Source organism: Phyllostomus discolor, chromosome 12 (genome assembly GCF_004126475.2).
Source record: "Phyllostomus discolor isolate MPI-MPIP mPhyDis1 chromosome 12, mPhyDis1.pri.v3, whole genome shotgun sequence".
Taxonomy (NCBI): Eukaryota; Metazoa; Chordata; class Mammalia; order Chiroptera; family Phyllostomidae; genus Phyllostomus; species Phyllostomus discolor.
Genome location: NC_040914.2, coordinates 47,444,501 through 47,463,789, shown reverse-complemented (window position 1 = coordinate 47,463,789; position 19,289 = coordinate 47,444,501). Strand labels below are relative to the sequence as shown.

The following is a 19,289-nucleotide window of genomic DNA, read 5'->3' as shown; positions in this document are numbered from 1 at the left end:
CTCTCCCCGAGTGTCTCCTGCCTGGCTGCTGGCCCCGGGGGTCGGCGGCTCTGAAGTGGCCGAGCCAGCTCCTCCTGAAAGCGCCCGGGGTCTGCCCCGCTCGGCCGAACACACCCCACCCGTGCAACAGGCAGGGCCTAAGTGCCCGGCGCGGGTCTCCGCTCCGGAGACGAAGGAGGGACCGCATGACCACTGCCCAGCCGGTGGGCTCCCTGCCGGAGTGGGCGGCGCAAGCCGAGAGTGTGTGACCAGTGAGTAATAAGGTGCCTTCGGGTAGGAGACCCGCGTCACAAGATAAGGAAATAGGGTGAGGGGGTGGGTGGAGGCGGGGGACGCTCTGAGGAGGTGACAGGCTGAACTGAACCCCGGCTGCCAAAATGCCGCGGTTTGGAGGACCAGGAAGAAGCGAGGGCGGGTGACGCGTAGGGCGGGCGGGTGGAAGGCTGAGCTCGTCTCGCAGAGTGGTGAGGCTTGGAGCTTCCTTCCAGCGGCCCGGGCACACGACGGGAGGGCTGGGGACACTGCCTGCCGCTGTCGGCGCCATGAAACTGGTCCCTGCGGTGTCTATCGGACAGTTGCCGCTAGAACAAGTTGAAAGTGGATAAAACGCTGCTGATTTTTATTAGGATTATTAACCTCTGGATTGCTGAGAGGGGCGAGGGGCCCGCCACAGGCAGCGAGGTCGGGCAATGCCACCGCCGCCCGCGCCTCCCCCAGGCCCGCGGGCCCCCGCAGCCCGGCCGGGGTCCAGGGCACCGCCTGAGAGCGGCCAGGGAGCGGAGGGCGGCGGCGCCGAGGGAAACCGGCCGAGGTCGTTCGGCCTGGGGAGCTTGCCTGGGAACCGGCCGCCGCGCGCGCACGGCCCACCCACTCCGACTCCCACCGCTCCGCCCGCGCGCATTTCTCGGGAACTTGGGCTCGTGGAGCTGGCGTCCAGGCCCCGCCCCCGCCCGCGTGCCAAAGCTCGGATTGGCGGAGCGGCCGAGAGGGGCGTGTCCGGGAGAGTTTGGAACGCGGCGGAGGCGGAGCGCGGCTGGGCAGTGGCGGGTGAGCGGGGCGCAGCACGGGGGACAGGCGCGCGGGGCTCCTGGCCGAGCAGGTAAGCGCTGGGGCGCGCGGGGCGGGCGGGCTTTCCGCTGGCCGTTCCCACTCCCGGAGACACGGGGCTCGGGCGGGACAGGCACGCAGCCAGGGCGGGCCGGACTCTGGTCCGGAGCGGAGGGGCGGAGCCGGGCGCTCAGTGCGGGCTGGCGGAGCTGGAGTCTGGGTGGGGGCCGCAGGGGCTCCGGAGACATCCGGTGGGAACCGGTGAGCGGGCGCCGGGCCGAGGCAGGGTCCTGGGGATTCGCGACGTGTCAGCGGGCGAGGGTCCGGAGGCGCTCGTGGGCTGCTCGGATCTCAGCGCGCCCCTCGAGTGGGGAGGGCTTGGGGGTGCCTGGCCTCCCCCGCCGTCGGGGCCTCACGCCTTGGTCCCATGGGTGGGGTCTGGAGAGGTGGGCTGGGACAGCTGCCCCAGGGAGGGAGGAGGGGGGGAAGCAGCGCCTTCCGGTGGCCTCAGCCTCGCTGGCCTCTCAGGTGGGAGCCGCCTGGCCCGTGGCGCCGCTGAGCTGCAGGCTGGGTGTGAGTCGCCGGAGGAAGCGGAGCTGGGCTCCAGTGGCGCAGACCAAGTCACCCACGCAGGCCCGCAGTGGCTGTGCCCGCCCAGCCTGGAGTCCCTGGAAAACCCTTCCCTTTCGCTGTCCCCAACCCCTGCAAGAGCTGGCTGCGCAGCGGAGAGGGGCCGGCGGCCCCTCGCAGGTGGGAAATGGAGGTCCCCGTCTGGAAAACTTGAGCTGCACAGGCTGCAGCCTCGGCACAGGAAAGAGGCGGGGCCGGGGGGTGGGGGTGGGGAGGGCACTGCTGGGCTCATTCTTGCTGCATAATTTCCACTTAGAGCTGAAGTGTTCCCCGGGCGTAAGTTCCACTTGGGTCTGTGTAGGCCAAGCACTGTGTCCCCCCAAAACACACACGTCAGCCCCCTGGGCTGCTGGGGGCAGGAGGGCAGTCCAGCTGAGCCAAGGGGCCTGCCCAGGCCGCCCCAAGGGGAGGGGAAGGGAGGGGAGGGGAGGGGAGATGCGGCGTCTGCGGAGGGCGCCTGCCTTCTGGATTGCTGACCCTGCCTTTGGCCAAGGGCAGGGGCCTTCAGCAGCTCACAGCTGCCGGTCACCCAGCTGGGGCCTTGGGCGTGGCTGTGAGGATGGAAGGCACCCTCCCCGATGGCGCTTGGGTGAACACCGAGTGAGACAATGCTTGTGACGGGCCGGCCTGGTGAGCTGCGGGCTCTCGGCCGCCGGGGTCTCTGGTGTGCTGTCCGCACTCCTGCTCTTTTCCCGGAGGAGGGCCTTCCGGGAAGCCCGGGGCCGGACGCAGCCGACAGGCAGCGTGTCTGCGAGCAGAGAGCCCTTGGATGGTGTCCCTGGCCCACGGGCACTTGGAGAAAAACTCAAATCCTCGCCCTGGTTATGGGCCGGCCACAGCCAGCCTGGCTGGCCCGACCTCCTTCCCTCCTTCCTCTGTGGCCTCTGAGCTGCTCCCTGGGCCCAGGACTTTCTTCCCGGTGGCCTTTGCGTGGCTGGCTCCTCCTGCACGGCGTCCAGGCTGGTGCCAGGTCACTCTGCAGCTAGGTCTTGCCTAACCACCCACCAACCCGCCCTGCCCGGCATGTCACCCTTCTTCGTGGCGCCTAGCACTCGCCATCAGAAACAACCTGCCCGGTTCGCTTCCTGATCAACTGCTCCCGCCAGGAAGTCGGTTACTGCTGGACCTCTGCCTGGTCCCTGCCGTGACTCGGGGTGGCTCACAGTAGGGCAGCGCCGGGCCCGGGACTCCGGGAGCGATTCGAACGGTGGAATGAATCAGGCCGGCATGGAGGTGGCGTGGGTGGGCCTGCCTGGCTGGGGCTGCAGGGGCAGGTGGTGAGTCAGCCCGCCCCCGCGGGGAGCTGTCCCGAGTCCCTGCCCCCGTGACCGGGCCGGGCACCACTGGTAGGCCGTGTCCCGGCTGTAACCGTCGGGTGGATGGGCCTGGGCGGCCTTCGGCCCCTACTTCCCAGGGTCCCAGGAGGGGGCCCCAGACACGTCTCTGGAATGCCCGTGTGCGCGGGGGAGAGGAGAGGATGCCCGGGCAGCACAGTGTCAGGCGCGTCCCCGACAGCGTGCGGTGCCGCAGACCAGCTGTGGGCACACCTTCCCTGCCGAGGCCCGGACAGCAAACACCAGAGGCTTTGCCGGCCAGTCCCTGCCGCGAAGGGCCACGGCCCCACAAACAGGATCGAGAGAAGCCGCGATGGTCAGACGGGCTGTGGGTCACGTGTGCCCCCGCAGCTGCCACGCACAGAGCCCAGTGACACGCGGGCTGTGGCTCCGGGGGCCCAGCTCAGAGGGCGGGGTCTCGCGGGTTCAGGGGGGCCAGCTGGGCGGCCTGCCAGCCTTCCCAGCCTGCCTGGAAGAGCAGGTCTGTCCACCTCCCTGCCCCAGATGCCGACCCTGGGGAGCGCCCACCCTCCGTCAGCGCCTGGGGACCACGGCGGGGTCCCAGACCGGCCCCGACTGAGAGTTGTGGGGACGTCTCAGCTCTGCCCCCGCCCCCCCCTGGAGCTAAGGGCAGGAGGCTCACTCCTCTGCTGAGAACAGTAAAGGAGCAGGCTTCCCGTCTGCGGTGGGGACCGGGAAGAGCTGTGCTTACCGAGAAAAACCTCCAGGTCAGGTGAAACCAGGGTGTGAAGTTATGGTCATGGGGGGGGAGGGGGAGGTGGCAGATGTCAGGTGAGCCACTGAGAGGATGTCGTCTGCCCAGCCGCTCACGCAGCCTGGGACCCACTGTGGGCCCACGGAGCAGGGGGGCGCAGAGCCTCTGGACCCCCAGGCCATGCGGGGGGTCAGGTGGGAGCCAAGACCTCTTTCGTCATGAATGAGGACCCCCTAACCTTTGCTGAGCCACATTTTGCCACCAGTAGCTGGACAGGGGCCACCAAGGCCTGGAGAGAGTCTGTACATCACTGAGTGGGGACAGAGCAGCGTGAGGGTCTTGTGTGGGGCGGCCCGGTGCCCCCTACGGGGACGGGACAGTGTTGAAGGCCGTCGTCTGCCGCCCACCGGGCTCTCCTCCTCCCCAGGCGTGCGCCTCACCTCCTCCGTGCCCAGACTGACTGAGTCCTCCGCTCGGGGACAAGCCGGCCTCCAGAGCTCGCTGGGGACCCCATGGGACTCAGGGGCCGCCCGCTGTTGCCCTTCCCCGGCCCCGAGCCCGTCCGCCACAGCTGCAGTGTTGGGCCTCAGCCTGTGGCTGCAACCTGAGGTTCCTGCCCGGGTCTGCCAGGTGCCTGACCCGCAGGTGTGCTGGGGGCGCGGGTGGCCGCCCTCCCCCAGGGCACCGGGCACGTGGGGTGGCCCAGGCCCTGCGGGTGACCCTGCCAGGCCCTTGGGGTGCCCCGCCCAGCAAGCTGCGAGGAGCCCCGGACCCAGGCCTTGCCCTGTGAGGTGAGTCTGGTTGAGGGTCTTCCGTCTGGGAAAGGAATCATGGGGGGCCCCGTGTCCCCACCTCTGGAGCCAGCGTGGGCGGGGAGCGGGGGCTGGCCCGTTTGCTGCCGGCTTTCCTGAACAAAACACTGCCTCTCAGGCCCTGTCTGCGCCCTCTTCCCGGTCCCACGCGGTCCCCTCCCCAGGCCGCCTTCTCCCGACTTTGGTCTGTGTCGCCCACCTGAACCACTTGGAAGCGTGCAGCTCAGCGGTGCGGCTCTCCCGTCGTTGCGAGACAGAGCCCCGGAATTCTCTCCCCCGCCCCGCGCAGATCCGAAAGTGCGCGCCCACGCACTGGGAGCTGGCCTCCCTCCCCTCCCCCACCCCAGCCGTCTGCCCTCCGCACTTGCGAATTCGACCGCTTCAGAGGCCTCCTACTGGTGGGACCATGCAGTCAGTGTTTCTCTTTCTCGGACGGCTGCTTTCGCGGAGCGTAAGGTCTTCAAGGTCCATCCACACCGCGGCCTGCGTCAGGGTCTCCTCCCTTTGGGGGCTGGGCGGTAGGCCGCGGGGCCGGTGGACCGCATTTCCCAGATCCATCCGCTGGTGGACCTTGGCTTCCCTGCACCTGCGGCCGCTCGTGGATGACGCCGCTGGCAGGTGGGCGGCCACCCTAGGAGACCCTGCTTTTAGTCCTTGGAAGTGGGGCGGTGGATCGTGTGGGAGTTGTATTTTTCTTTTTCTTTCTTTCTCTTTCTTTCTTTCTTCTTTCTTTCTTTCTTTCTTTCTTTCTTTCTTTCTTTCTTTCTTTCTTTCTTTCTTTCTTTCTTTCTTTCTTTCTTTCTTTCCTCTCTCTCTCTCTCTCTCTCTTCCACCTCCGCATGGTTTTCCACAGTGGCCGCACCAAGTGAATTCCCACCAACACGGCCTGAGGGCCCCCACTTCCCCACGGCCCTGCCTTCGCGTGTCACTTGCTGCTGCGGGTACCAGCCGCCCGCCCAGGTGCGAGCGTGCGGCCTCGCCGTCCTTAGGTGCAGGCGGGGTTGTCCAGCACTGTGTGACTGTGGGCCTCTGTGCGCACGTGGCGCGCCACCCGCTGTCCTGTGGGTCGCTTCTCTTCCCTGACGTCGGTGCCCTGTCGGTCCTCGCTCGCCCACCCGGCTGGGCGCAGGGGTAACGGCAGGTGTGATGTCGCCACCCTGCGAGTGGGCCCGGCTGCCCCGCCCCCCGCCCAGCCCAGGGCCCAGCCCTCAGCCCGGGGTCCTGGGGTGGCCGCTGGAATGTGGCCAGACTGCCGGCGGCAGGGACAGTGCCGGGTCCCGGCGGCAGCAGGCAGCCTGCACCAGCAACCTAAGAATAGCAGTTGTTACATCAGGTGGTGTGGGCGGCGCTTCTCAGCGGGCCTTGTGGTCTGCCAGAGGCCAGGGGCGCGGGGCAGGGCTGAGCCCCTTCTTGGGCCACGCCCCCAGCCCCCCGAGCCGCCCCCCCCCCCCCCCGCCCCCCGGCTCCCCGCAGGCGGCCTGGCTGTCGGGACCGCGGAGCGCTGACCCAGAAACCCCGAGTGTGGGGCCGGCCCGGCCGGGGCGTGCCGTGTGCCGCGTGCCTGTGCCGGGCGCCTGCAGCCACCGCGGCTCGCACCCACTTCCTCTGACAGGTGAGAGCCGAGTCGTGCACGGTGCGCCCTCGGGAGCTTTGGGAAGGAAAGGCGCCACTTCCAAAGCACCTACTGTGCGCCCAGCTCCGTTCCAGGGACTGGGGCTACAGCAGTGGAATTCCAGATCTGGGGGAGGGAGGCCACACAGGCAAACAAACGGGGGGCGGACAGGGAACACCTGTGCGGGCAAAGCGAGACGGGGTGCCGTCCTGGAGAAGCGGCCGGCAAACCCTCTGTGCAGGGCACACAGGAAGCGCCCCGGGCTCCGTGGCCGAGCAGTCCCCGCCCCCCACCCCCACCCGTGGGCTCTGCACCGCAGCGCGGGAGTGGCTGCGGACCGTCGCACAGGCATGCACACGGCTGCGTCCCAGTAAAACGTGATTTACAGAGACGGGCCGTGGGCCAGGTCCACCCTCCGGCCACGGTTTGCTGACCGGCCCTCGGTGGGAGGCAGGCTGCCTGAGTGGCCCTGTCTGACCCTTTCTGGGAGGGACATGGACACTCTGAGCCGGGTCGGGGGACGGAGGGCACCCCGACTGGGGCACGGGGCGCCTGGCCGTGGGCCCCACAGGGAGGCCGCAGTGGGACGTGGGCAGACGCGGGCTGCATGTGAGACAGAGGCCGCGGTGCTTGCTCGGGGTGGGGGGGGGGACATGGGGGGCCCAGGAAAGAGGAGAGTCCAGGGCGAGTCCTCGACTTGGGGCTTGAACAACGCGGTGGATGGTGGTTCCGTCCGAGGAAAAGCACCGCCAGACCTGCTGGGTCGGAGGAGCGTGTCGGCAGGCGGGCGAGGTCCGCGCCTGCAGCTCCAGGACCGGCAGGGAGGCCGGGACCGGCGGCTCGCCTTCAGAGCCGGGTGGGGAGGGGTGTGCGTGGACGGAGCAGGCAGGCCTGGGTGAGGTCCAGGGCCACCAACACCTGGGGCTCGGCCGAGGAGGACGGAACGGGCCTCACCCTAGTGGGCTAAGGGAAACGGGGGCAGCCCCGTTTCCTGGGGTGCAAGCTCCGGGCCCCCGACTCCCATCCAGGGAGTCCTCCCTGCTGGGCCTGCAGTGGCTCCTCTGGGACGTGTGCCATGCGTGCCACGGAGGAAGCAGCCGGCACACGGCACCTGAGGTGACAGCGGTGACCGCTGGGCTCACGGGCTGTAGGAATGGTTTGGCGTGAAGCACCGTGCGGATGCCTTACTGCCCAGCATGTCCACCTGGGGCAGGCCGCCGCGCTGGGGGGGTTAATGGTCTGGCCACCCCTGGTGGGAGTTGGGGCTCAGCATCCTCGTCCCTTGGGTGGGCAGTGAGGGAGTGGGTTCTCCCCCATCTTCTGAGGCTCCCCGGGGGGGTGTTCCCGCCACCCACAGTGGCACTATGCGGTCCCACGTCTTTGCCGCTGCCTTCCCCTCCCTGGGGCACCCCCACCACCCAGTAACTCCCAGTCTGAGGGCCGCGGGCTGGGTGAACAGGGGGGCGGGGCAACGGGGGGCGGGCACAGTGGCCCCGGTGCCACGCCCACACCTGTGCGCGCCCCTCCGCAGCCGGAGAAGATGGTGGAGTACCTGGCCAACACCGAGATCAACAGCCAGCGCATCGCGGAGGTGGAGAGCTGCTTCGGGGCGTCGGGGCAGCCGCTGGCGCTGCCGGGCCGCGTGCTGCTGGGCGAGGGCGTGCTGACCAAGGAGTGCCGCAAGAAGGCCAAGCCGCGCATCTTCTTCCTGTTCAGCGACATCCTGGTCTACGGCAGCATCGTGCTCAGCAAGCGCAAGTACCGCAGCCAGCACATCATCCCGCTGGAGGAGGTGACGCTCGAGCCGCTGCCCGAGACCCTGCGGGCCAAGAACCGCTGGATGATCCGCACGGCCAAGAAGTCCTTCGTGGTGTCGGCCGCCTCGGCCACGGAGCGCCAGGAGTGGATCAGCCACATCGAGGAGTGCGTGCGGCGGCAGCTGCTGGCCACCGGGCGCGCGCCCAGCACGGAGCACGCGGCGCCCTGGATCCCCGACAAGGCCACCGACATCTGCATGCGCTGCACGCAGACGCGCTTCTCCGCGCTCACGCGGCGCCACCACTGCCGCCAGTGCGGCTTCGTGGTCTGCGCCGAGTGCTCGCGCGCGCGCTTCCTGCTGCCGCGCCTGTCGCCCAAGCCCCTGCGCGTCTGCAGCCTCTGCTACCGCGAGCTGGCCGCCCAGAAGCGCCGGGAGGAGGAGGAGGAGGAGGGGGGGGCCCAGAGCGCGGGGTCCCCGGCCAGGGCCGGCTGCGGGGCGTCCAGCGGGGATGACGAGGACTCGGACGACGACAGGGAGGGCAGCGGGGATGGCGACTGGCCCAGCCGCGTGCGGTTCTATGACTCCGGCGTCTCCTGGTCCTCCTTCCACAGCTGACCCCCGCCGCACGCCAAGGGGCGGCTCCCTGCTGGTCCCCCCGTCACGCAGGCTCCGCTGCCTCCAGGGCTCCTTAGGGGGCGCAGTTCCCCAAGCTCCCCGGCGCCCCGCCCTCAGGACCTGACCCCCGCTGGTGGCGGTGCCTGGAGACCGACTCTCACCCTCTGGGACCCCCCAGTGGCTCTCCTCTGGACACGGGCATCTTCCTACCCCCACTTCCGGGACGGTCTCCGTCCGGCCAGCCGCATCTCAGAGATCCCCTTGGGGACCGAGGCCTTTTCTCAGCCCTGGGAGCTGCGGCTCCTGCAGTTAGCCTGCCCCGGGCACCTTTAGGGGCCGGAAGGAGGACAGGACCAGAGCGAGGTCCTCCCCTCTCTGAGGCCTGGAACCACGGCTCGTGATCCCAGACCAGGGCACCCCCAGGGGACGATGCGGCTCCTGGGAGGCCTCTGGGAGCCCTGGGCTGGCCCACCCCCCTTGCCGATGGTCACCTGCCTGGTCAGCTGTGCAGGTGGGCTCGCCCGGAGCCAGCTGGAGCCTGCCGCACGGTGGGCGCGGCGGGCTGGGGACCACGGCCTGCCGAGGCCTCTCGCCCCGCCTCGCCTCTTCCCAGGTGTCCCGGGGGCTGGCACCTCCCTCAGGCCTCCCCTCTCCCTGTGGCCAGGGGAGCAGGTGGGACACTTTCATTCCAGGCAACAGAAACCTTACGCAGACTGACTCGATAATAAAGAGAGAGAGCCCGGGTGTGTGGTGTGGTCGGGGAGTCCAGGGGTTCGTCAGACACTGCGGGCTCCGAGGCTGACGCCGCGCGGGGGCCGGTGCAGCAGCCGCCCGCCAGGCCGGCGCTCCTGGGAACTGGGGCCGCACCGCGGGCCCAGGCGTGTGCAGCCCCCTGCCCCCGGCCCTGCCGCCTCGCTGTGCGCTCTCTGCACGGGTGGACGGCGGGCACAGGAAGCCAGGAAGCCATGAGCCCTGTGCCCAGCCGTGCCCGGCCATCCTGGGGGTTGGCACCGGGCTGTAGGGGAGCCCCCAGTGCAGATGTGTGTGTTGGGGCCGGAGCTGGATTGCCATTGTCTCGGGCCCTTCGTGACAATCCCCGGCCTCGGCTTCTGCAGTCCTTGCCCTTTGCCCGGCTGGCCTTGGCCGGCGTCCACTGTGGCAGACGGAGCAGGGGTCACTGCCAGCCAGCAGGCGTCCAGGAATGACTGGCTTGTTTACCAGCCTGGGCCTCCCTGGGCCGCACAAACTGGCCCAGGCCGGTTCTGCCTGGGCAGAGGGCTCAGGGCGGGACAGGTCACGGGCTGAGGTGCCACTTCCTCAGGAGGAGAGCCCGGCGCGCTCTCAGACCCCGGGGCCAGGCGGCCCCTCCCTCCGCCTCAGGGGTGGCGCTGGGGCAAAGGCTGCCCGGTTCTGGGCACTGGCCTCCTGGTCTCAGCCCACTCCCCAGACCCCCCTCACCTGGCCGAGGGCAGCGGAGGGGACCGCCTGCAGCTGGTCCCAGTCTTCCCTGCAGGTGCCTGCCAGGTGCACAGGACCCGGTGGGCGGGCATGCTGCCCCTCCCCCGCCAGGGCCCCTGAGACCTGCACCCCCCATCGCCATCAGGGCTACTGCTTCCCTGGGCCCCCGGGTGTCAGGGAAGGGCTGAGGGCCCACGGGGCCGCCCTTGCTGGGTGCCATGCCAGGACCTGGGGACGTAACTGTGAGCAAGACACATGTGGTCCCAGCCCCGCAGGAGTGGAAGCCCAGTGGGGACAGGTGGGCACGGAGTGCTGGCATTTGTCCTGGTGTGTGCTGTGGTGAGGGCACTGAGGGTGATGGGCGGGAGTCGGGGGGGGACAGCGCTTTCAGGGAGGGGCTTTGCAGACAGCAGCGGCCCTGAGGAGGGGCCCGTGTGCCCCCGGGACCGGGCGTGTGCCCTGGAAGGAGCCAGGACCACGGTGCATGGACGGGAGGTGGGGGCCATCGAGGGGAGGAGCTGCCCAGGAGAGCCCTCTGGCCCTCTCCGGCCGGGTGGTCCTGCAGAGACCTCAGCGGCAGCCCGGGCAAGGGTCGGCCTAGGTCCTGCGCCACCCCCGCCCCCACCCCACGGGAGCGTCTCTTCCCAGCTGGCTTCTGTCTCCTGCTGGCCCCGCCCACCACCTCCAGGAGCCCGGCCGGTTCTGGGGAGCTCCAGCGCCGACCACAGAAAGGTCAGCTGGGAGGGACAGCGCAGGGGGGGCAGGCGGAGCCAGACACTCCTGGGCAAACACAAGGGGAAACCTCAGTCCCTGGCGAGTCTGTGCTGGGGCGCTGCCCGGAGTGCGGCCGGCCCCGTCGGCGAGGGAGCAGACACATGGCTGGCGTCCGGGGGGCGGGGCCCGTCTCACGGCAGCGAGTCGTAACGACGGGCGCGGACGGCGGGGCCCGGGACCCGCAGGGCTGTGGGAAAACGATGTACACACACACACACACACACACACACCTGTATATAGACACACACACCTGTACAAAGACATACAGACACTGAAGAGAGGCCTTGGGGAGGCTGATTTAAAGGAAAAAGTCACAGGAACCATAAAACTGTCCATTCTTTCCAGCCAACAAAGCCCACTTCAGGGAAAACATCACCGTCGAACAGCCCGCCTGGGGAAAAGGCCAAGGCACTGCCAGCCCGGCCGCCCGCGCCCGACGGCAGGAGAAGGGACGCGGCTCCAGCGCCGGGCGGCAGGGCCCCGGGGTCCGAGGGGGGGGCACAGGGAAGGCAGGGAGGGACTCTGAGGCGCCGTGGGGACAGCCTCACCCGGGGCGGGTCCAGGTCCCACGCCCCCCCTGGGCCCTTTCCCCGGACCCTGGGGAGAGGGCCCCTGTCAGGGGGGAGGGGCACAGGACCACGCCGCCCCTTGCGCAGTTGGGGGGGGTGGCTGTCAGTCCCTGTGGCCTTCAGTAGGGGGGGCGGGGGTGACACCAAATGTGCAGTCTGTCGTCGCCAGACACCCTGGGTCCGTGACCCACGTGGACCCCACCTCCTCGTCCTTCTGGTGACCTGACCCTCTGCTGTCCACACCTTGCAAGGAGCCCGCCCACCTGGCAGCCGGCATCCCAGCCCTGTGAGGGGCCTCGGAGGGCCGGAAGGGCCCCGCAGGCCGGCTGGCCGAGCTGCTCCTCCCGAGCCTGCCCACCCCCGTCCCCCGCAGGCTCAGGGCGGGCGGCTGCCCGGGTCTCGGCCGGGTCCTGGGCTCTCCTGCGCACAAGCCCACGCTTTCCCTCGCTCCGCCCGCCCGGCCGCCCGGCTGCCCGCCCAGGCCCCGGCCCCCTCCGTTTCGGGAGGACGGGGCGCCACGGCAAGCTCTGTGCTCCTGCTCGTGGCCCGGTCCTGCCGCTGCTGCGTGTGAGGTGTGGCCTCCTTAGGACAAAAGACTCTCCTGCCACCCAGGGGACTCCAAGGGCTGTGGGGCTCTGTGCCAGGGTCCAGGGGTGGAGGCCACCGTGTGTGTGTGTGTGTGTGTGTGTGTTGTTTCGCACCAGGGGACAGCAGGGTGTGACCATGCCTGCGTGGGCCTCAGGTGCCTGCCACCACCTCCCCCACCCCCCACTTAACCCACCAGCAGGCCGCAGAGACCTGTGAGCAATGGCAGCTCCAGGCGAGGATGAGGCATCGGCCAGAACAGGGGTGTGGGGGGCCGGGGCCAGTCCCAGGTGACGAGGGGCCCCAGCCCCGCCCCTCTCTGTCACCAAGCACCTCTGCTCCGATGCCACTCCCTGGGACGGCTGCCACCGCCCAGGCCTTGGGGAAGGAGGCTCTAGCGAGTGCTGGCTTGGTCCCAGCAGCTGTTCCTCTCCTTCCGGGGCCGGGAGAGAGAGAAGGCGTTTTGGCAAACTGGGCACCGGCAGGGAACCGCTGTGGGCAGAGAGGGGCACGTTGAGCTGAGGGAGAACAGGCTGCCCAAACCGAAAGCCCTCGGCTGTCCTGCCCCCACGTGGTCTCCCTGGGCCCGGCACTCACCTCTCGGCTGCCCTGCGCCCGCTGCTCAGGGCCGAGGGGCATCCTGCGTTATACGGCCAGGGTTGTAGGGGGCGCGGCGGGTGCTCTGTTCGAGGCCGACCTACCTATCCCTCAGGAGAGCCCAGCCACTGCCCACGGGAGCCCATAAAGCAGCCCCTTGTGGGCCGTGTCCCAGCCTGGCTGTGCCCGGGACACGGGTAGGGCGAAGGCACCCGGACTGCCTCTCCCCCCTGTGGTCGCCCCTGACCCAGCCCTGTTCCCTTGCCGAGGAAAACAAGTCACACCAAGGCGTTGGTGCTCACTCACCACATCCGGAAAGGGTCAAGGCCCTCTCATCCTACTTCTGAGTGAGGGTGCGCAGGGAGGCCCCAGACCCTGCCACTGAGAGACGAATGGACAGCCCTCTCGGAAGGAGTCTTGAGCCAATAAACCTACAGCCTTAAAAAACCCTGCAGGTGCCTGGGTTGTGGGCCAGGTCCCCAGTAGGGGGCGTGTGAGAGGCAACCCCACACTGAGGTCCCTCTCTTCTTTCTCCCTCCGTCCCCTCTCTAAAAATAAATAAAACCCTAAAAATATATAGTGCAACTCCTTAACCCAGCAGTTTCACTTTCACTCAGCAGTTTCACTTTCATTCTGAGGGACTGAGCCTAAAGACCATCTGTCGGAAGCCAAACTGCGCATGCGCATTCCGAGAGTAGCCACCTCCAAGGCGAGTGCAACAATGTTGCAGTCATCCCGCCCACAGTAACAATGTTGCAGCCATCCCGCCCACAGTAACGCTAAATTTCATCACTAGGGGGCACCCGTGAGCTAAGTTTCATCACTAGGGGGCACCCGTGAGCTAAGTTTCATCACTAGGGGGCACCCGTGAGCTAAGTTTCATCACTAGGGGGTATCCGTGAGAGGCTCCGTGAAAGAACCCAAAGAGGATCCACACTCGTGCGTTACACACACGCGCGTGACATTAAAAGATGTGCATGGGATATGCCAAATTTCACTGTAGTGATCTCAGTGGTGGAATTTGTAGCGGTTTTTATGTTATTACACTCTGCTGGATTTATCGACGTTTTCATCGTAACACTGACGAGTAAGAGGAAAGGAATCCCCTTCCGAAGCTCTCTGGAAGCAGCGCGTCTGCAGGAGGCGCTGCTGGGGGCGCTGTGTCCGGGGAGGAGCGGGGGTGGGGGCAGCGGGAGAGGAGGCCCTTTTTCGTTTGTGCCTGATGTCCTAACGGGCAGGTGTGGACTCGTCAAAAATAGATAAATGAAGATTTTTTAACTTCCAGTCAAGATGGTGGGGTAGGCAGACACGGCTCACCTCCTCACACAAGTGCAACAAAATTGCAACTAAAGTATGGAGCAACCTGTGGCTCGGAACCGAGAGAAATCGAGCTGAATGGGAGTCTGACAACTACAGAATTAGTGAAACCACATCCATCCAGACCTAGGCAGGAGGGGCGCAGACACGGAACGGGCTGGCCCCGCGCCCACGTGTGGTGGATAACAATTCGGGGGGGACGTCTCAGGAGCAGGAGCCCCAGCCCCACACCAGGCTCCCAACCCAGGGCTCCAGTGCCAGGAAGACAGGTCCCCACAATGTCTGGCTGCAAAAACCAGTGGGGACTGAGTCACTGGAAGAAAATTCTGGAGCCCCAGGCAGCTCCTCATAAAGAACCCACACAGGGACTCACCTACTAAGAATCACTCCCCCGAGCTCCAGCACCGGGGTAGCTGCTTGAAAGGCTCCAGGGGCACACAGGGAGGAGCTGAAGTGTCTGGTGTCAGGGGAGCAGGCGCCATTGTCCCTTTTCTAACGCTCCCCCACGGAGCTGGAACGCCGGTTCCATTTCTGAGACTCCATTGACCTGGTGAAAACTGTTTGAACTGCCTTGGAGATCCGCAGAGGCTCCGCCCCTCCCAAGCTGCTTTCCCATAGGATTGGCTGGTCTAGGCTCCTGCTTCACAGCTTCCAGAATCCTCTCCAATGGGCAACAGCGGGTCTCAGTGAGCCCTGGGTTGGGAACTAGCAGCCTAGACTCACAGCTTGGCTTTGCCTGGGAATCCCCAAGCCCAGCACAAGTAGCAGCCATCTCAGGTTGCTTTACGGCTCAGAAAGGGCTGCCCCAGCCTGCACCACCCCGGAAACCCCAGGCCCAGTGCACCCAGCAGACAGCTACAGACCGCGTGGGAGCACCACCACCCTGCCCCTGCACAGCTGATCCTCCACGGAGGGCGGAGGTTGGTGGTCCGTGGTCACAGCCAGTCCTTGCAGCTGACTGGTCTGGGTAAACCCCTCCCATTAACCTGCCACAGCAACCAAGGCTCAAGTACAAGAGGAGGGTGTGGTCAGCCCACATGAAGGGTGCACCCTGAGGACCCAGCTTGGGTGGTAGGGAGGCTGTGCCACTGGTCCCTATAGGACACCTACTGCATGAGGCCACACTGCCAAGGCAGGGAGTCACAGCAGCTCTACCTAAGACACAGAAGCAAACACAGGGAGGCTGCCAAAGTGAGGAGACAAAGGAACACGGCCCAAATGAAGAGACAGACGAAAACTCCAGAAAAAGAGCTAAGCAAAATGGAGATAAGTGATCCGTCAGATGCAGAGTTCAAGACACTGGAGACCAGGATGCTCAAGGAGCTCAGCGAGGCCCTCGGCAGCATACAGAAGACCCGGTCAGAAACGAAGGACACACTAATTAAAATAAAGAACAATTTACAGGAAAGCAACAGTAGAGTGGATGAAGCCAAGAATCGAATCCATGATTTGGAACATAAGGAAGGAAAAAAGCCCCAGCAACCCGAAAAGCAAGAAGGAAAAAGAATCCATGCACACAAGGACAGCGTAGGCAGCCTCCGGGACGACGTCAAGAGGTCCGGCATTCACCTCATTCACCTGGGGGTGCCGGGGGGAGAAGAGGAAGAAAGAGGAAGGAGAGGAAGAAAACTGGCAATTTGAAAAAAATAATGAAAGAAAACTGCTCTAATGTGGTGAAGGGAATAGACACGCAGGCCCAGGAAGTGCAGAAAGCCCCCAACAGGATGGATGCAAAGAGGCCCACGCCAAGACACATCGTCATGAAAACACCGAGAGTTACAGATGAAGAGATGGGAGGGGTGGGGGGAGGGGTGCAGAGGCCAGGGCACTGAGAAGCACACACAGGGGGTTACGGGACAGCCGTGGGGGCGTGAAGTGCAGCACAGGAGACGGGGCAGCCAGGGGACTCACACGCAGGACCCGTGGACGTGAACGACGGAGGGGGTACTGCCCGAGGGAGCGGGGTGCCGGGTGGAGGGGGGCGGAGGGGGAAATTCAGGACGACTATAATAGCATAATCAATAAATATAATTTTTTAAGGAAAAAAAGATGCTTGTACAAGGAAGTACCGAAACACAAACACTGAAGGCTGAGAGAGCCCGAGGGAGGGGCGAGGGAGGGACCTTCCGCCCCCAAGGGAGCCGGGCTCAGGTCCGGGCGGCTCTGGGGGCCACCGCCCACCGCGAGCAGCCCCCGCCGGACCCAGCGAGCCAAGGGCGTCTCACTCAGCAGGTCTGGCTACGTCCAGCCCGGGTCGGTCAGGCGCGGGGTCACTGCCTCCCAGGGCTGCCTTCCCGGGGGGGGGGGACAGGCCGGTGTGGTTCTCGGTGTGGGGGTGCCCAGTGTGTGGGGACGTTCGGGTGCCCACTTCTCAGAGGTGGCCTGGGACCCGACGCCTTTAGGGAGAGCGGTGGCACCTTCTGCTGCAAGCAGCGACCCGGAAAAGCAGTACTGGGTGGGACCCGGCAGGTGGGAGAAGGGCAGGTGCCCTGGGCATTTCCCTCCCAGAGGCCCCTTGGACGAGACTGGGGGAGGGGCTCACTCAGGGGGTCCCCATGGTTCCAGTGGGGCCGGCTGCCGTGTCCTGGGACCCGGGGCCTGGAGGTGTGCCCAGCCCTGCCGCACATTCCCGGGTCAGAGGTCACCTTCGCAGATGAGCGGCTGCTGCCCATTGCCACCTCCCTCCGGACCCCAGGGCAGGAGGGTGGGCTCAGACAACAGGCCCCACGCGGCCACGCCACAGGACTTCCTCATCTGTGTTGTCCAACCAGGATCCGGCACAGCCGGGCCTCCCCCGCAGGAGGCTCTCGGCGGCTGAAGGTAACACAGGGTGGGGTGGGGCACCCCAGCCCCCAGGGCCCTCCGGCGACAGCCCACGTCCCGAGGGGCTAATCGCCGTAGCGCACCTCGGCCCCGAGCTCCCTGGTGACGTAGCCCACCAGCATGGCCAGCAGCTGCTCCTTCAGCGCCTCGCTGCCCATGACCAGAGCGACCAGCTGCACCGCGTCCATCCCGTCCAGGCCCCTGACGATGGCCGTGAACTCACGGAGCAGCTTCTGCTGCTCAGTGGGCGGCAGCTCCATGAGGATCTGAGGGACAGGCTGGAACTGCCCACTCGTCATCCAGGCCCCCAAGAGCCCCCCGACGGCGCCCCCTGGAAGACAAGGAAGGTTGAGTGAGTCCAGCCCTGCTCACGAACGGTGGCTTGAGCTCACTGGGAGCTTGTCCCCGTCAGGATGAGTGGGCACATTCACGAGAGCGAGAGTTGTCACAGCCAGCCAGCCCCACGCGGTGCTGGTCACAGCCTGTGGCTCTGGTCACAGCCTGTGGTTGGCCCCCCCAGGGAATCTCCCTGTCCCTCGTCCAGAGGAAGCAACGTCACCCTCCCTCCCAGGGACCATGGGACATCAGCCAGGCTTCGCCCAGTGCCGGAAACTGGCTCCCGGTGGAAGTAAGAGGCACAACCAGGGCAGGGGACGCCGTACCGGGGTGCCCGACCTGAGGACCGCAGGCCGCATGCAGCCCGGGTGGCTGTGAATGCGGCCCAACACTAAATGATGAATTTACTGAACACGTGATGAGATTTTTCTTTTGCGATTACGTGTCGCCACGGATTTCATGTGCGGCCCAAGACAACGCTTCCTTCAGCATGGCCCAGAGACGTGGCATCAAATGCCACGTGGCATCGTGAGTGGGACCCCGGGACGGGAGAGGGTCAGTGATGCGAAAGCTGGTCACCCCATAAAGCCACGTCCGGGGACTAGGGACTGGTAAGGGGACAGCGCTGGCTTCCTTCCAGCTGTGACCGCGGTGCCTGTCCCCTTGTCATGAGTGTCAGGGGGGGACCGGGCCGGCCACCCCTGTGAGGCGCTTGCTCTTACCAACAGCTAGTCCTGGGGGGCCACCAAGCAAGCCACCGACGAAGGCCACGGCGCCGGTGACCACAGCGCCCCGCCCGGAGTGTTTGACGGCCGCTCTCATTTTCTTCTCCTCGGAAATGGAGCCCAGCAGCCTCATGACGTCTCCCATTGCCACGGGCATCTCGGCGGCCCGGGGGGCAGCCTTGCAGGGGAGAGTCTGGGGAGTGTCAGAGCCTTTAGGACCAAACGCTGTCCCTCTGCCTCGCTATCGGCGCCCAGAGACAGGCCTCCCTTCTGCGGTGGCCCTGTCCCCTCCCTGTCTCTGGCCAGGGACAGTGGGCTGCCGCCGGAACCCGGCCTCCCGCCCAGGCCCTTCCGGCTGACCTCAGGCGAATGCCTGCTGCTATGACTGTGCAAGGCCCTTGCTTTGGAGGCGCCCCGTCCCTGGAATTTCAGAATGGGGGGGGGGGGTCATGGACCTCAGGTTCTGTCTCAGGAAACACCCGAGGCCAGGCCCTGCCTGCCCACCTGCCCACCCGCCCGCCCCCTCTGCCCCAGGCCCCACCAGGGCTCCATGCGTCCGGCCCTCCTGACAGGGCCCCTCACACCTCTCAAGGGGTCTTTTCAAGGACGGAGGAAGCTTCCAGCACCCACCCCCTAGAACTCACTCCCCTCCTGAATGGTTGGCATCCTTTCCTGACCATCTCTACAGCGGCTCCTTCCCCGGGGGGGGGGGGGGCAGGAGTGCTGACTCACGCGTGTGCTGACTCACGCGTGTCCCCACTAGGACCCGCCTTGCTCACAGGTCACCCGCCCCCCTGGCACAGGCCTGTCACAGCCGGAGGGCGCGCAGGCTACTGGCGGAAGGCCTGCTGAGGGCGCTGACACCGCCCCCGCCCCCGCCCGCGCACAGAGGTCAGGGAAGGACGCCAGGGCACAGGCGCCCCGCACCCCAGGCTGGTGCGGGGGCTGACGGCAATGGCACCTGGACAGCGCGGGGCGCTGGGGGCAGGGCCGGTCCAGCGACTGTGTCCCACCCCACCTAGAGCTTCCGCTTCCTCCGGACGCGCCCCGCGCTCCACGTGGTCCTCCGGAAAATGAATGAACCCCCGGTCCGCCCCCAAGTGCAGGTCGGGCTCCGCGGCCCGCGACGCGCGCCCCTCCCGGCCCCGCCCGCGCCGGCTCCCACCTGCCGCAGGCCTCCGGACGCCGCGCAGCACCCGGTGGTGTCCCGGGTCACTGGGGCAGCCTGCGTGGCCGCCGGAGGGTGACCGGGTCCCGGCCGCGCCCGCAGCCCCAGCTCCGCCCTCCCGCCTTCCGGGGCGGCGCAGGGACTTTCCGGTTGCCACGCAGCGGGACCCGGCGGAGCCGAGTCCTTCGGCACCCGCACCGCGCTCCAGACCAGGGCCACCGGTCTCCCGGGAGGAGCCGGGGCAGGGCGCGCGCCCCGCCGGCCGGCCCCCTGAACCGTTCGGATCAGTCCGGTGGCCCAAGGTCACCCCTGCCCTTCCCCCAGCCCACTCGGAGCCCCCGTGCCCCTTTGGCCCCGGGGCCCCTCGGCCCGGGGCCCACTCCGTCCCACAGCTCCACGGAGAGAGGGCAGGG

The 19,289-nt window shown here is 67.1% G+C and overlaps 2 protein-coding genes across 5 annotated transcripts; one reads left to right on the top strand and one right to left on the bottom strand.

Annotated features, from left to right (window-relative positions):
• Positions 1 to 1,042: 1,042 nt before the first annotated feature.
• Positions 1,043 to 9,290, top strand: PLEKHF1 (pleckstrin homology and FYVE domain containing 1). 3 transcript variants are annotated; one of them, XM_036013320.1, is made up of 2 exons: positions 1,043 to 1,099; positions 7,682 to 9,290. In XM_036013320.1, exon 2 carries the CDS (start codon positions 7,691 to 7,693, stop codon positions 8,522 to 8,524), a length of 834 nt encoding a protein of 277 aa, XP_035869213.1. In that variant the 5' UTR covers positions 1,043 to 1,099; positions 7,682 to 7,690; the 3' UTR covers positions 8,525 to 9,290. The 3 variants fall into 3 exon arrangements, with proteins under 3 accessions (XP_035869213.1, XP_028359865.1, XP_035869214.1); XM_028504064.2 differs by lacking the exon at positions 1,043 to 1,099 and adding an exon at positions 1,383 to 1,796 and having other exon boundaries at positions 7,678 to 9,290; XM_036013321.1 differs by lacking the exon at positions 1,043 to 1,099 and adding an exon at positions 5,991 to 6,150.
• Positions 9,291 to 16,133: 6,843 nt separating this feature from the next.
• LOC114490147 (protein C19orf12 homolog) lies at positions 16,134 to 19,074 on the bottom strand. 2 transcript variants are annotated; one of them, XM_036013319.1, is made up of 3 exons: positions 18,874 to 19,074; positions 17,706 to 17,886; positions 16,134 to 16,978 (listed from the first exon to the last, which is right to left on the bottom strand). In XM_036013319.1, the coding sequence occupies exons 2-3, from the start codon at positions 17,863 to 17,865 to the stop codon at positions 16,713 to 16,715; spliced, it is 426 nt and encodes a 141-aa protein (XP_035869212.1). In that variant the 5' UTR covers positions 17,866 to 17,886; positions 18,874 to 19,074; the 3' UTR covers positions 16,134 to 16,712. The 2 variants fall into 2 exon arrangements, with proteins under 2 accessions (XP_035869212.1, XP_028359879.1); XM_028504078.2 differs by lacking the exon at positions 18,874 to 19,074 and adding an exon at positions 18,792 to 18,813.
• Between the last annotated feature and the right edge of the window lie 215 nt (positions 19,075 to 19,289).

What these genes read in the sequence shown, in the direction of transcription:
- PLEKHF1 (XM_036013320.1), top strand. Translation starts at nt 7,691, where the DNA reads ATGGTGGAGTACCTGGCCAACACCGAGATCAACAGCCAGCGCATCGCG.
- LOC114490147 (XM_036013319.1), bottom strand. Translation starts at nt 17,865, where the DNA reads ATGCCCGTGGCAATGGGAGACGTCATGAGGCTGCTGGGCTCCATTTCC. An exon ending in CCCCCCAGGACTAGCTGTTG is followed by an intron (nt 16,979 to 17,705) that starts GTAAGAGCAAGC and finishes CTTGTCTTCCAG; the next exon opens with GGGGCGCCGTCGGGGGGCTC.